At 48.1% G+C, this 12,551-nt stretch overlaps 4 protein-coding genes across 4 annotated transcripts; 3 read left to right on the plus strand and 1 right to left on the minus strand.

Moving 5' to 3' along the window:
• Positions 1–67: 67 nt before the first annotated feature.
• AGABI2DRAFT_206585 (hypothetical protein) lies at positions 68–4,444 on the plus strand (the record flags this gene model as incomplete). Its single annotated transcript, XM_006462249.1, has 15 exons — positions 68–107; positions 154–243; positions 296–400; positions 457–653; positions 704–1,078; positions 1,131–1,835; positions 1,886–2,025; positions 2,077–2,860; positions 2,914–3,112; positions 3,165–3,412; positions 3,473–3,844; positions 3,904–3,988; positions 4,045–4,094; positions 4,154–4,360; positions 4,421–4,444. 15 exons carry the CDS (start codon positions 68–70, stop codon positions 4,436–4,438), a joined length of 3,615 nt encoding a protein of 1,204 aa, XP_006462312.1. The 3' UTR covers positions 4,439–4,444.
• A 376-nt stretch (positions 4,445–4,820) lies between these two features.
• Positions 4,821–6,638, minus strand: AGABI2DRAFT_186284 (hypothetical protein). The gene is made up of 2 exons (XM_006462250.1): positions 5,869–6,638; positions 4,821–5,812 (listed from the first exon to the last, which is right to left on the minus strand). Exons 1-2 carry the CDS (start codon positions 6,551–6,553, stop codon positions 4,881–4,883), a joined length of 1,617 nt encoding a protein of 538 aa, XP_006462313.1. The 5' UTR covers positions 6,554–6,638; the 3' UTR covers positions 4,821–4,880.
• Positions 6,639–8,303: 1,665 nt separating this feature from the next.
• On the plus strand, positions 8,304–9,269 carry AGABI2DRAFT_137061 (hypothetical protein). Its single transcript, XM_006462251.1, has 5 exons — positions 8,304–8,354; positions 8,531–8,578; positions 8,629–8,824; positions 8,875–9,094; positions 9,146–9,269. Exons 2-5 carry the CDS (start codon positions 8,533–8,535, stop codon positions 9,158–9,160), a joined length of 477 nt encoding a protein of 158 aa, XP_006462314.1. The 5' UTR covers positions 8,304–8,354; positions 8,531–8,532; the 3' UTR covers positions 9,161–9,269.
• Positions 9,270–9,313: 44 nt separating this feature from the next.
• On the plus strand, positions 9,314–11,761 carry AGABI2DRAFT_119163 (hypothetical protein; the record flags this gene model as incomplete). The annotated part of the gene is made up of 3 exons (XM_006462252.1): positions 9,314–9,431; positions 9,476–11,041; positions 11,091–11,761. 3 exons carry the CDS (start codon positions 9,314–9,316, stop codon positions 11,759–11,761), a joined length of 2,355 nt encoding a protein of 784 aa, XP_006462315.1.
• Positions 11,762–12,551: the final 790 nt, after the last annotated feature.

Consider the following 12,551-nt stretch of genomic DNA (forward strand, 5'->3'; position numbering starts at 1 on the left):
AGTCATCATGATCAGAGGCGCGTGACGTATAGTAGTCGCGCTTGTCACGCGGAATTGTTGAAGGGCGATGTACATCAAGACACTGACTATCCAAGGCTTCAAATCGTGTAAGTCGCCGTTGTAATACAGAGCATCCGGTTAATCCTCTTGCAGACCGCGACCAGACGCAGATAGAACCGTTTTCGCCCCGCCACAACGTCGTCGTCGGTCGCAATGGCTCTGGCAAGAGCAACTTTTTCGCTGGTTCGTTCCTCTATCCATTTGCGCTGCCACTCTGTTCTCATATCAATCGTAGCCATTCGATTTGTCTTGTCCGATGCTTACACTTCTATGTCTCGCGAGGAACGTCAAGCGTTGCTTCATGAAGGTGTCTCAACTACCACTACACTTTCCGCATACGGTGCGCTTAAATCAGCTCTGTCTCGCTTCCCAAGAGTCTGAATTTCTTTCTTGCAGTTGAAATCGTTTTCGACAATTCTGATAATCGCTTTCCAACTGGTCACGACGAAGTTGTCATACGCCGGACTATTGGCCTGAAGAAGGACGAATACAGTCTCGATCGCAAGAGTGCAAGCAAGGCCGACGTTATGAACCTCCTCGAGAGCGCTGGTTTCAGCAAATCAAATCCATATTATATTGTCCCTCAAGGGCGTGTAAGTTCTCTCTTTCTGAAAGTAGATTCTTAATACTGATTTCCTCGCAGATCACCGCTCTCACCAATGCTAAGGACCACGAAAGGTTGGCTCTGCTGAAAGAAGTCGCGGGAACCAAAGTATACGAGCAAAGGCGTGCTGAATCGCTTCGCATAATGGCCGAAACCGACGCCAAGCGCACAAAAATCAACGAACTCTTGGAGTACATCGAAACTCGACTGCAGGAACTTGAGGAGGAAAAAGAAGAATTGAAGGAATTCCAAGACAAAGACAAGGAAAGGCGGTGCCTCGAATACGCGTTATACCAGCGGGAGTTGGAAGAGGTCACGGAGACTCTGGCGGAAATTGAAGATGAACGAAAGTCGGAACTTCATGGTGCGAATGTGCGCAGAGAGCGATTCAATCATAGAGAAAAAGAGATGCAAGTTCGTTGTTCTACTTTTAACCCTTGCCACCATATCTCAGAATTTTCTTTAGAGTCTCGAGAAAGAAATTTCTGAAGCGACGCATTTACTCGAAACAACCAACCAGTCTCGTCAAGACGCCCAAACCGAGCTGACTGACTTCATTCGTTCGAGGACTGAACTCGAATGTCTGGTCGATGACTTGAAGGCGGCTGGACAAAACGCCGGAGGGAAACGCGATGAACTCGCGGCGGAACTTGACAACACGAGAAGAGAGATCGATGCAAAAGAGGCTGAATTAGACGAACTTTTACCTCAATGGGAAGACCAGAAGAGTTTGGAGACGTCAGAAAAGCGCAAGTTCGACGAGGCGAGCACGAAACTATCTACTTTGTTTGCTAAGCAGGGTCGGGTCTCCAAGTTTCGGACCAAGGCTGAACGTGATACTTATCTTCGAAACGAAATTGCTTCCATGTCCAACTACCAAGCTAATCAAGCTTCTGCTTTGGAGCTGGCTAAAGCTGATTTGGAAACGGCCCGAAGGTCGGAAATGGAACTTCAGGAACAGATAACGGGGCTTCATACCAGGATTGAGGAAGGGAGGAAGCGAGGGAAAGAGCTGAGTGAAGAAATCTCGACGTTGAAGGAAAAGCAGATGGAGAATATGGAGAAACGGAAGGATCTTTGGAGAGAGGATGCCAAATTGGATAGTTTGGTCAAACGTGCAGCCGACGAGCTGAGGACGGCTGAACGTGGCCTTGCTAGTATGATGGACAAGGTAAAGATCTACAATACTTCTATATTGGAATATTTCTGATAATCTTTTAGGATACCGGCCAAGGTCTACGCGCTGTTGACAGCATTGCTGAACGCTATGGGTTATCGGGCGTGTATGGTCCACTGTACCGCCTGTTTGAGGTCGTTGACCCGATGTACAATATTGCTGTCGAGCTCACTGCAGGAAACAGGTGAGGTAGTCGTCCTTCTGTCGTCGATCAAGAAATTAAAAAACCATTTAGTTTATTTCATGTCGTAGTTGATACGGATGAGACGGCGTCTCGAGTCCTGGATGTCATGCTTAAAGAAAAGACAGGCAGAGTCACATTTATGCCACTTAATCGCCTTAACCCTCGTAATCCTCCTCCGCCAAATGAAGACGATGCGGAGCCGTTGATCGACAGATTGCGTTATGATCCCGGATTTGAAAAGGCTTTTCAGCAGGTGTTTGGGAAGACATGTGTTTGCAAGGATTTGACGACTGCTGCGTCTTACGTTCGAAGTCATGGTATCAACACGATTACTCTAGATGGTGACAAGGTTGATAGGAAAGGAGCTTTGACTGGTGGATACCATGACGTACGGCGATCAAGAATTGAAGGGATCAAGAACGTTACTTCTTGGCGTGCTAAATATGAAGCCGACCGAAAACGATCTGACGAGGTTAAACAGTCAATTTCGAGATTGGAACAGGAGATTACGACTCTGGCTGGAAAGATTACGGTGTTGAATGGACAGCAGGGTCATATCAGGGAGGAGAGAGAGAGATCGACTGAGGAGGGTATGGTATTGACGAGGGAAAAGGAACGTATGAAAGCGAGGATTGTGAAAGTGGAGATGGATATTGATGAATTGGAGATGGAGCGTCATTCGCTTCAGACGAGGATTGCTGGGTATAATCATGAGTTGACCACTCCTTTGTCAAATGGTCTTACGGTTCAGGAGGAGCAGCTTATCGTCGCTTTGGGGAAGGAGGTAGAGAGGCGGAAGAAAGAGATGTTGGAGATGAGTAAGCGGAAAAATCAGGTTTGCTTTCGCCTTTTTCTTGTAGAGACGCTTCGGCTCATTTGCTTCTTCAGCTTGAAAGTCAGAAAAATACAATTGAAATCGAGCTTAAAGAAAGTTTGAGGCGCCGTGAAGAGGATATTCAGGCCAGACTTGAAGTTCTTGGTGAGCCTGCTGACGATGGAACCACGACTGCCGATGATCTAGGGTCTCGAACACGCGAGCTTCGTGGTCTCAACAGTTCGATCGATTCATTGACTCGTCGAGTGAAAGGTTGGTGTATTGATTATGTGCGATATAGTTTTCCTTACTCATCATCCTTTAGAAATGGAAAAGGAAGTTGAGAGAACATCAACGAATATACAAGAGCTACGGGCCCAGTTGGAAAAGGTTCAGAATCAGCAATCCGAAGATACTAGGGACATGTCAAAGCAGCAAAAGACGACGGAGAGATATCTTGCCAAGCGACAGATGCTCGCTAGTCGTAAAGAGGATTGTAATAGGAGCATCAGGGACTTGGGTGTCCTACCGGAGGAAGCATTTGAGAAGTATATTAACGAGAGGCTGGATAAGGTGAGCTTCGGTACCTTGGCTCTATCTGAACCTCACATCTCAACCTTTTCTTGTTTATAGCTTATGAAAAAGTTGCACACGGTCAATGAAGGTTTGAAAAAGTTTGCCCACGTCAATAAGAAGGCGTTCGAACAGTATAGCAACTTTACCAAGCAACGGGACCAATTGTTGAATCGGCGTGAGGAATTGGACAAATCGGCTGCCTCGATTGAGGATCTTGTGCAAGTGCTTGATCAACGGAAAGATGAAGCTATAGAAAGAACTTTCAAGCAGGTGGCGAAGAATTTTGAGGAGGTCTTTGAGAAGCTTGTGCCGGCTGGACGTGGAAGATTGATTATCCAGAGAAGGATTGATCAAGATGAAGAGGTTGATGAGGATGCTGAGGAGACTCAACAGAGCAGCATCGATAATTATACTGGTGTGTCTATCAAGGTAAGTCGAATCGTTTTGAGGAAGTGTATATCAGTGTCTCATAAGCCAAAAATGAAAAGGTGTCGTTTAATTCCAAAGTCGATGAAGGTCTACGTATTCAACAGCTCTCTGGAGGACAAAAGTCCTTGGTGGCTTTGGCAACTGGTGAGAAGGGTTTTGTCATTCGTGAAACTGAGGAAAATGCTTACCCTTTTTTGCAGTTTTTGCTATTCAGAAATGCGATCCAGCTCCATTCTATCTGTTTGATGAGGTAGGGGAACGCCTTGACGGACAGGAATATTAGTTGCTTATGCTTTCCCTGCTATTTAGATTGATGCCAACCTCGATGCGCAGTATCGAACGGCTGTTGCTTCTATGATCCAATCTTTGGCCTCGACGGCGCAGTTTATTGTGACGACTTTCCGACCGGAAATGTTGGTAACAGCGGACAAATTCTATGGCGTATTGTTCAATAACCAGAAAGTTTCTTCGATACGAGTTATCAAGAGGGAGGAGGCACAAGAGTTTGTTGATCAGGTATGTCTTTTTACAAATCTTAATCTGGACGTTGGTGGAGCTGAGCAATTGGGGTTGTAGGAAGCACAAGCTCAATAAAAGTAGCAATGAGTATTTACGAGTTTCGAGTGTATTTTTTTTTTGGCCTTCAGCGTCGTTAGACGGGTATGGGAGGGTGACGATGATTGTCCTTCTTGTAAATTATAATCGTTAAGATATTCTTCGCGTTGGAACAAGAACTTGTCGTTACCAGGCAAATACGTATACGTGTACCCATTTCCAGATGATCGAAGAGGACTATTCTTTGCGAATGGGTCTACGACGGGACATTCACTGCCTAATTATGTATGATACATCGATTGGAAAGATCTCTGCTAAACGAAGGAATCAATTCATGAAGATTAGGGACGGCGATGACCAACCGAAAGATGCTGAATAGTTGTTTCCTGTCCGCCGCCTAGTATCTTTATGCTTAATTAAGAGGTTCCGACTGTGAGGATGCTTGACTCTCTCCTTTTCTCCGATTATATCCCACATTTCATCACGTTCGATGTGACTTGGCTTGTCCTTGGAACGGCCATATCTCAGCAGGATCGACGACACCTCCCAATTTCTGCTTTTCTTCTTCACCCATATTATCTATCCAAGACGTGCGCAGTGCCTCATTGGCTCCAATAGCCCGCTCATAGTCCTCATTGCACACCCATCCATCATTCTCCACACCAAGAGCCCTTTCAATATTTTCCCTGGCATCTTCCATCTCCATCCACATCCTCTCGTCCTCCTCAGCCTGTGCAACTACCTTCTTCGAAAATGGTTCAGAACCAAGAGGACAATGTATCCCAGGACCAACGATATGTTCCCACTCCGCCGCCGCGCGTATAAGAAGTCGATTGAGCTTGACGTATCCCCCATGCCAACAAAACTGCGCCGCAGCAGGTAACTGTTGAGACATCGAAAACTTGTCCCCAAATGACAGAGAAGAAGCCCACACGACATCATATCCAGTATCCTGATACAACGCATGATATGCTTTACGCAGATATGCTTTTTCTTTCAATAATTCCTCTTCGGCTTGTCCAGGACCGAGTTCAGCCTGCTCGATGAACCGCGGCACGAGGGCTGTAAGATACAAGGGAAGGATGGCGGTATGTTGCCAGTCGATGACAGCCGAGATCTCGATGGTCCCATCACGTTCTAAGGCCTCTCGGGAGAGAAAAATGTTGCCTTGGTTCGAATCACGCAAGGTAAACGTGGGACGGTGGAGTCGTTCATCGGGGGGGATAAAGTACTTCGCAACGCTGTCGTATTGATCGAGCAGCCGGAGATGGTTCTCCGGGATCTGGAGATGCGGAGGGACCTCCCAAGGAGCGACAAATGTGCGGCCGTTGGTAGGTGGGGGATTCGCAAATTGCCGGATCCAAGCGCGTTCAGAGTGACTGATAGACTGGAGATATGATGGAACATCTGGCCCTGTAAGATGTTTAGATTATGCTGCTTGAATTTGGTTTGGGTAGAGAGAGATTTACAAGGACCGCTGTCAATTTTTATCTCTTTCGGAGAACCATAGCGATCTTCCCAGAATCCTGTTTGCAACGTACTGGGTCCGAGGACAAATTGTTCATCGGTTTGGCCATTTACGAAAACGTCGCGTGCATTCTCTGCTGGGACGTCCTTGCGGTAATATAACGAACCGTAACCGTTACCACAGCTGAAGGCCTTGACGATCGTCGACTCGAACTTGATCCACTGATGTAAAAGTCGAAGTTTTTGTTTCATTGTCAACTTATGCCAAACTGAATGAAGTTCTACGCCATCTGCAACGTCCATGATGATGTACTCGGCTCCAACAGGCGTGTCTGACCGGGAGGACCAGGCTATAACACGTGGAACCTGTGTCAATCCCAAACGATTGCGTAGGAAATCCATTGTGGCTACTTCGCTTGCGGTGACAAGGTGTGGTGGGCCTGAGAGTGGAGTAGGGATTCGAGCAATAACTGGAGCTGAATCGGTGAGCTGAACATGCAAGACCTTGTTACATCTTCCTTCAGCTAGTTTTCGAATGCTGGTAACACCAGATGCTTGGGTACTAGACGCGATGACACTCTTTAGTGCGTCGACGTTAAACTGTTGGTATCGCAGCGTTAGCTGGTGCTGTTCGTCTAGTAGCCATCGTCCCGAGGTGTATCGAAAGAGGTCTTCGTGGGACGCCATTGTGCGGAATAGCCGCAGATGGGATAGAGAAAGTGACCTAGAAAACAGGATGATAAAAAGGGCAGAGTCTAGAAGTACAATGGAGAGTCAAATGTCGAAAGCCTAGGGATTGGGGATAGTTGGAGTTTGATCGGTTGGCGACGCCGTAGGGAACTTGAAGTAGTTTCGTCTAACTACCCTTGTCAAAGTTGAATGGGGCCCATTGGAAAGCAACAAAGTCAGTCAAGGACGAAGGAGAATGTTACTTTATGCAGCTAAGGTGGCCGGCCCGACCAACAGTCGGATTCTTCGGTGCCTGGCACCGAAATTGCTGTTGATCGATTGATTGATCGGCGGCCCCATCAAGAGGAATTACCCCCTTTAAAGTTTACAGGACCTCCGCATAATTGAGGAAAATTTTGGAGACGCTTGTATAGTTGTAAGTCAGTAATGCCATACTATACCATGTCTGATACTCAAATGCCCACCTGAACCGGTCCAGTGGTAGTTCGCCTCCAGACTCGATTATAGAGAACCATTTGCTCCGATCAATCATGACATCTAGTTCCCGAGGCTGGTATGATGACCAGGCCGAGAACCAAGGAAGAACACTGTTGAGTCTAGTTCGATAACGTTGGGTGATGATCATGTTTTACCATTGAGCATTCTCGCTCGACATGACCAAGTTCTTAATGCCCAGCTCAATGAATCAGCTGAGCGGCGCTGTCGTAAATTCCTTGCTCTCTTCTCTCGAGGTAGAGTCTTATGAGCACTGTCCTACTCGCCGCTTAGTACTTGACTAAGCTATCTGTCACTCAAAGTTATCTGAAGGGCACATTTTCTTCTCGTAGAGCAAATTCAGATCTCAAGGCATCCATTAATACTATTGGCGATAGCTGCTTGCAGGATATCAAGGCGAGCAAACTTGAAGGGTATGTACAGATACTAGTACAGATTTCACAAGATACCTGTAGTGACGCGCTTCGAAGCTCAAAGTTTCTTGCCAAGGCGTTCTTCCCAAACATGCGAGCAAAACCTATCGCAGATCGCTAACCTTTGTCAAGGGGGACGTCTGACTCCAGCTCGCTCTGCCAGAGACTCAGGACGCCAAGTTCAAGTGTCAAGGAGAATACAGAGCTGATGGGACGGTATAATGTTGTGTTGTGCAGGAGAATGGGGAGCCGCGTGGATAAGCTATTGTTAAGACACTTGTTGACCCCGAGGTTGACACGGGAGAGGATTTTAGAGGAGGCTTGGGGTAAGGGAGAGTGGATCTACGTCGAGGGGGATTGAGTAACGAAATGTGAACTTGATATTGTTTCTCTATCGTTGTAACCTAAGATAAGATAAAGCAGTTTTATCAGCCCGTCGTCTGCGTCTAGAATTGTCATCGAGTTGTTATAAGTAGATAGATTGAGTTCGTGAGAGAGAAGAGGGGTAGGAGTTTTCTGGCCGTGGTGTGAATACGATTGTTTATTTCGACGAAGTAGATAGTTATCAATTATGTATATATTAGATTCCCTGAGGTCGTCGTGAAGGGGGAACGTTGAGGTAAGCAATTGAAACATGGCAGGTCCAGACCGCTTTTGTTCTTTTGTTGCTGTGGTACTAGTTGTGTGAGCGGATTATTGCCACGTGTGTATGTAGAATAAAGAAGGTTGTTGTATTTGTGGATGTGAAAGAATGACTTGTGCTTGTTAACGACGGGATCAGGCCGAGATGCCGAGTTCCGTAAAAGGAAGGTGGGGCCGTGTACACACGCCGAGGATTGACGACGACAGTACCCAAACCTCCGTCGGCATACCCTCTCTCCTCCTTCAAGGTGAGTAATTTATGCCCAGATTATGAATGATGTGCGGTTGCAGGACGTGTTTGGCGTGGATTTGGAGGATAGTGGATGGATTGGTGGGATGGATGCGTGGATGCGGTTTTGGATGATGATGCCGCTTTTTGTTGGGTTCTCATAATTTACAATTGAATGCTGACTTGGTTTTATAGACATGGCTACGACGAAAACTACCAAGGGCAAGGCTGCCGCCAAGAGTGGTGTGTTCATTGTTTTGAAATGATGGGGGGGGAGTATTAATGGGTTGTAGCAGCATCGAAGGATAACAAGGCCAAGGCGGCGAAAAAGGCAGCGCTTCAAGGTGCTCACTCGCATAGCTCACGAAAAACGCGCACGTCGGTGTCGTTCCACCGTCCCAAGACGCTGAGGTTGCCTCGTGAACCCAAGTATGAACGGAAATCGATCAACCATGCGCCTCGCATGGATCAGTACCGGACTATTGTCTCGTGAGTGGTTGTGGTGTTTTTTGATTATTGTGAAGTCTGAGGATGGTTAGTCCACTCAATACGGAGTCTGCGATGAAGAAGATTGAGGAGCACAATACGCTGGTGTTTATTGTGGATGTGAGGGCGAACAAGCGTCAGATCAAGGACGCGGTGAAAAAGCTGTATGATGTGGATGCGGCCAAGGTGAACACGCTGATCCGACCTGATGGGAAGAAGAAGGCGTATGTGCGGTTGACGGCAGACGCGGATGCGCTGGATGTGGCGAACAAGGTCAGTGAATTGTGTGATGTATGCTAACGTGTGTCTAATATTCGATGGTAGATTGGATTCATTTAGAGTATGTGTGTAGTTTGTTAGCGTACTGTGATGTGACGAGTGATGTGTGATGTGATGTGTGTGATGTGTATTTGATGCCAACTTGGCTCTCTTTTCTGTCGAAACCACGCTCGTTCTTTTTGGCAGCTCCAGCTCGCCGTCCCGCTCCTCAGCATGCGTCTCCTTTTTCTCTTCTACGCCGTCCTCCCTATTTATGCGGCCCGCCGCTCCCACTCCACCCGCCTCACCCGTCGCCAGGGCCTCCTTGGCCAGCTCGTGCCTGGCATTCTCGGTTTGTTCTTTCTTTTGTCGTTGTTCTTGTGCTCATTCGTACAGGCCCAGACACACCACCCACCACCAGCATTCTCGATCCAGTCACCGTATTTCCTTCCTCGTCCTCATCGTCTATTCCCACCCCCACCCCCGATGGCGGTCTCCTCGGCGATCTCACTAGTGCCGCTGGCGGTCTCGTCAGCAACGTCGGTGGTGTAGTCAGTACAGTCGGTAGCGACCTCGGAGGCGCCGTCAGTACCGTGGGCAGCGACCTCGGTGGCATTATCGGCGGTTCCCCTTCCAGCACTCCCACGGCCAGTCCTCCCACCAATACCGGCGATCCTACTCCTTCAAGTTCTGACGGTGGTCTTCTCGGCGGCCTTACTAGTGTCGTGGGTGGTGTTCTTGATCCTCCTAGTCCTTCTACTACTGCACCACCCCCTTCCGACACGCCCCCTGCGCCTACGCCGACGTCCAGCTCTGACGGCGGTCTTCTTGGCGGTCTCACCAGCGTCGTGGGTGGTGTTCTTGATCCTCCTAGTCCTTCCACTACTGCACCACCACCTTCCGATACGCCCCCTACGCCTACGTCCAGCTCTGACGGTGGTCTTCTTGGCGGTGTCACTAGCGTCGTTGGTGGAGTCATCAGCGATGTCGGTGGCGCTGTGAGTACCATTGGTAGCGATGTCGGCGGTGTCCTCAATCCTCCTAGTCCTTCCACCACTCCACCAGCCCCTCCTTCCAGTCCTTCACAGACTCAGCCCCCTACGCCTACGTCCAGCTCTGACGGCGGTCTTCTCGGCGGTGTCACAAGTATTGTTGGTGGACTCACGAGTGATGTCGGTGGCATAATCAGTACCGTCACCAGCGGCCTTGGAGGTGTTGTTGGCACTCCGACCAGCGCTCCCGTCAATACTACCCCAATCAGTAATCCTGGTTCTTCCTCTGGTGGTATCATTGATACCTTGACCAGCGGCATTGGTGGTGTTATCACCACAGTAACTAGCGATATCGGTGGTGTCATCCCCACCTCAATCAGCAGTGTGGACCCGAACCCTCCCGTTACTGATGGTCCAAGTGGGAATGCCACCAGTACAACAACCTCAGGTACTGTCGAACCCACCGATGTAACATCCCCGAACATTACCAGCTCTGCACAACCGACGATCAGCTTCCCCACACAGACGACCAATGTCTCAACCTCCTCTACCACCCTTTCTACGACTCAAACGTCGACGGAAATCATGACTACCGTGACTACAACCACGTCCACCACCTTGTCCGTCGCGTCTGATCTCTCCTTTGTCCTTGAAGAGTCTACCCTCGCGTTTGCCTCGCTTCCCACCACCACTCCCTCTGTCACTTTCACAGACCCAGATCAAGCAACGCCGACCGCTCCCCAACCTGTTACCACTCTTGTCGCTCCCCCCCTTCCCTCCGGTATCCCTGGTTGGATATACCCTCGCCAACGGCTGAATTCAAGCAACAGTGACCTCGAGGGATTTACCTTGATCAGTATTCTCTTCAACAAGGAACTCAATTGGATGTTTGAAATTCAGGATCCCATCTCGGCCAGCCAAATTTTCGTTTACATGCCCATGTTGATCAGCACCGCGCTACGCATCCCATGTGAGCCCCTCTTTTGTTGTCGTTGCTTTTAATGCTCATCTATTTTTAGCTGATCAAGTCAAGACCTTTGCTTTGCGAGTCTATATTCCAGATACCTACCATAGTCCCAATGATGCCGCTCAGCTTGGAACCCTTTATCTCGGCTACATACCCAATGATTTAATCGATCCCCTCTCTGCTCAAATCAAAGTCAAGTCGTCAGCTTTCTACACCCAAGGTCCAGACGACAATTCTCGAGCCCTTGCTCAGCGTGTCGTTCCCTCTTATTCACTGCTTTCCGTCTCACCCAATGACGACCCCGGATCCGGCGGTTCGTCCGATGATTCCGGCAACAATAACGGTTCATCCGACAGTGGCAAGACCCGCGAGGAGGCCATCATTGGTGTCGTCAGTGCCCTCGGTTCTATCGCCCTTCTTGTTCTCGGTTTCCTCGTCTATCGGTCGTATAAACGCCGTCAACAACTCGCTCACCGCCGTCTGTCTGATCCTCCCGGCGAGAATCTTGGTGTACGCCCTCAGGGACGCGAATTTGACCAGGATAGTGTCGGCGGTGCGAGACGGAGAAGTTTCTATTACGCGGAAGACTCTTTGCGTGGATATGAATCCCAGCCGGCGCCTAACGACCAGCTCATGGCTGAGAGTAGCATGAGTCAGAGGAGGAATGTCGTTCCAGGCTCGATCTCCGCTCCCGTTTTAAGGGGCAGTACGATGAACTGGTAGAATCAAAAAATTCGTTATTATGGCCTTGCACGTACCCTTGACGAGCTCACTCCCCGGACTATGCTTTTCCTAATTTCCACCCACTCTCCTTAAAACTTGTTCTTTCGCGCCTGGTTCGCATATACTCTGTCTGCTCTCCCCCCTTCCGCTTGGTATTTATTGTGCATATATATATATACCACCTCGCAATTATGCTTATACATATGTTGTCCTTCCCTCCCTCCTTCCACACGATGTCCTTGCGCGCTGCTTTTCGGTTAGGTATAGGGACAAGAACAATGTGGAGTGTGGCTTATTCCCCCCTCGTCTCTCTATGCACCGTTTTTTTTTTTTTTTTTTTGCTTCAGTGGTTCTGTTTTGCAAAACGTAGTCGTCTTTTTTTCATTCTGACCTCGAGTAGTATTCTTATCCATACTTTTATTTCTTTTTTTTTCCCGTAAATCCATACTCTTTTTTTTTCTCATTGAAAAAAAAAAAGGTGTGTGCGACTTTTTTTGTGTTTTTTGTGTTTTGTCGTGTAGTGTTTTAACAATGCATACAGTAGAAGAAGAAAAATTGGCTTCTTGTTATTTAATTTCTCGATTACTTTGTATGCTGGTTCAGACAATTTTTTCTTTTCTGTTAGTCAGGGTGTGAATCTGATTTGAGTAATGTGATGCTAGCTGTGAGTTTAAGTGATAGTGTGAGTTGTGTGTTCTTAAGATAAGAAGACTCAGTGATGATGATGTAGTGTCGATCACTGAGGTGCACATTTAAAGTTACAGGATACATGTACTTTGGTGAAAAACAG

The sequence above is a fragment of the Agaricus bisporus genome (assembly GCF_000300575.1).
Source record: "Agaricus bisporus var. bisporus H97 unplaced genomic scaffold AGABI2scaffold_7, whole genome shotgun sequence".
Classification (NCBI taxonomy): domain Eukaryota; kingdom Fungi; phylum Basidiomycota; class Agaricomycetes; order Agaricales; family Agaricaceae; genus Agaricus; species Agaricus bisporus.

Coding starts and splice junctions, on each gene's coding strand:
- AGABI2DRAFT_186284 (XM_006462250.1), bottom strand. CDS start 6,553: ATGGCGTCCCACGAAGACCTCTTTCGATACACCTCGGGACGATGGCTA. Junction 5,813..5,868: donor AAAAATTGACAGCGGTCCTT/GTAAATCTCTCT, acceptor AACATCTTACAG/GGCCAGATGTTCCATCATAT.
- AGABI2DRAFT_137061 (XM_006462251.1), top strand. CDS start 8,533: ATGGCTACGACGAAAACTACCAAGGGCAAGGCTGCCGCCAAGAGTG. Junction 8,579..8,628: donor CAAGGCTGCCGCCAAGAGTG/GTGTGTTCATTG, acceptor AATGGGTTGTAG/CAGCATCGAAGGATAACAAG. Junction 8,825..8,874: donor CAGTACCGGACTATTGTCTC/GTGAGTGGTTGT, acceptor GAGGATGGTTAG/TCCACTCAATACGGAGTCTG.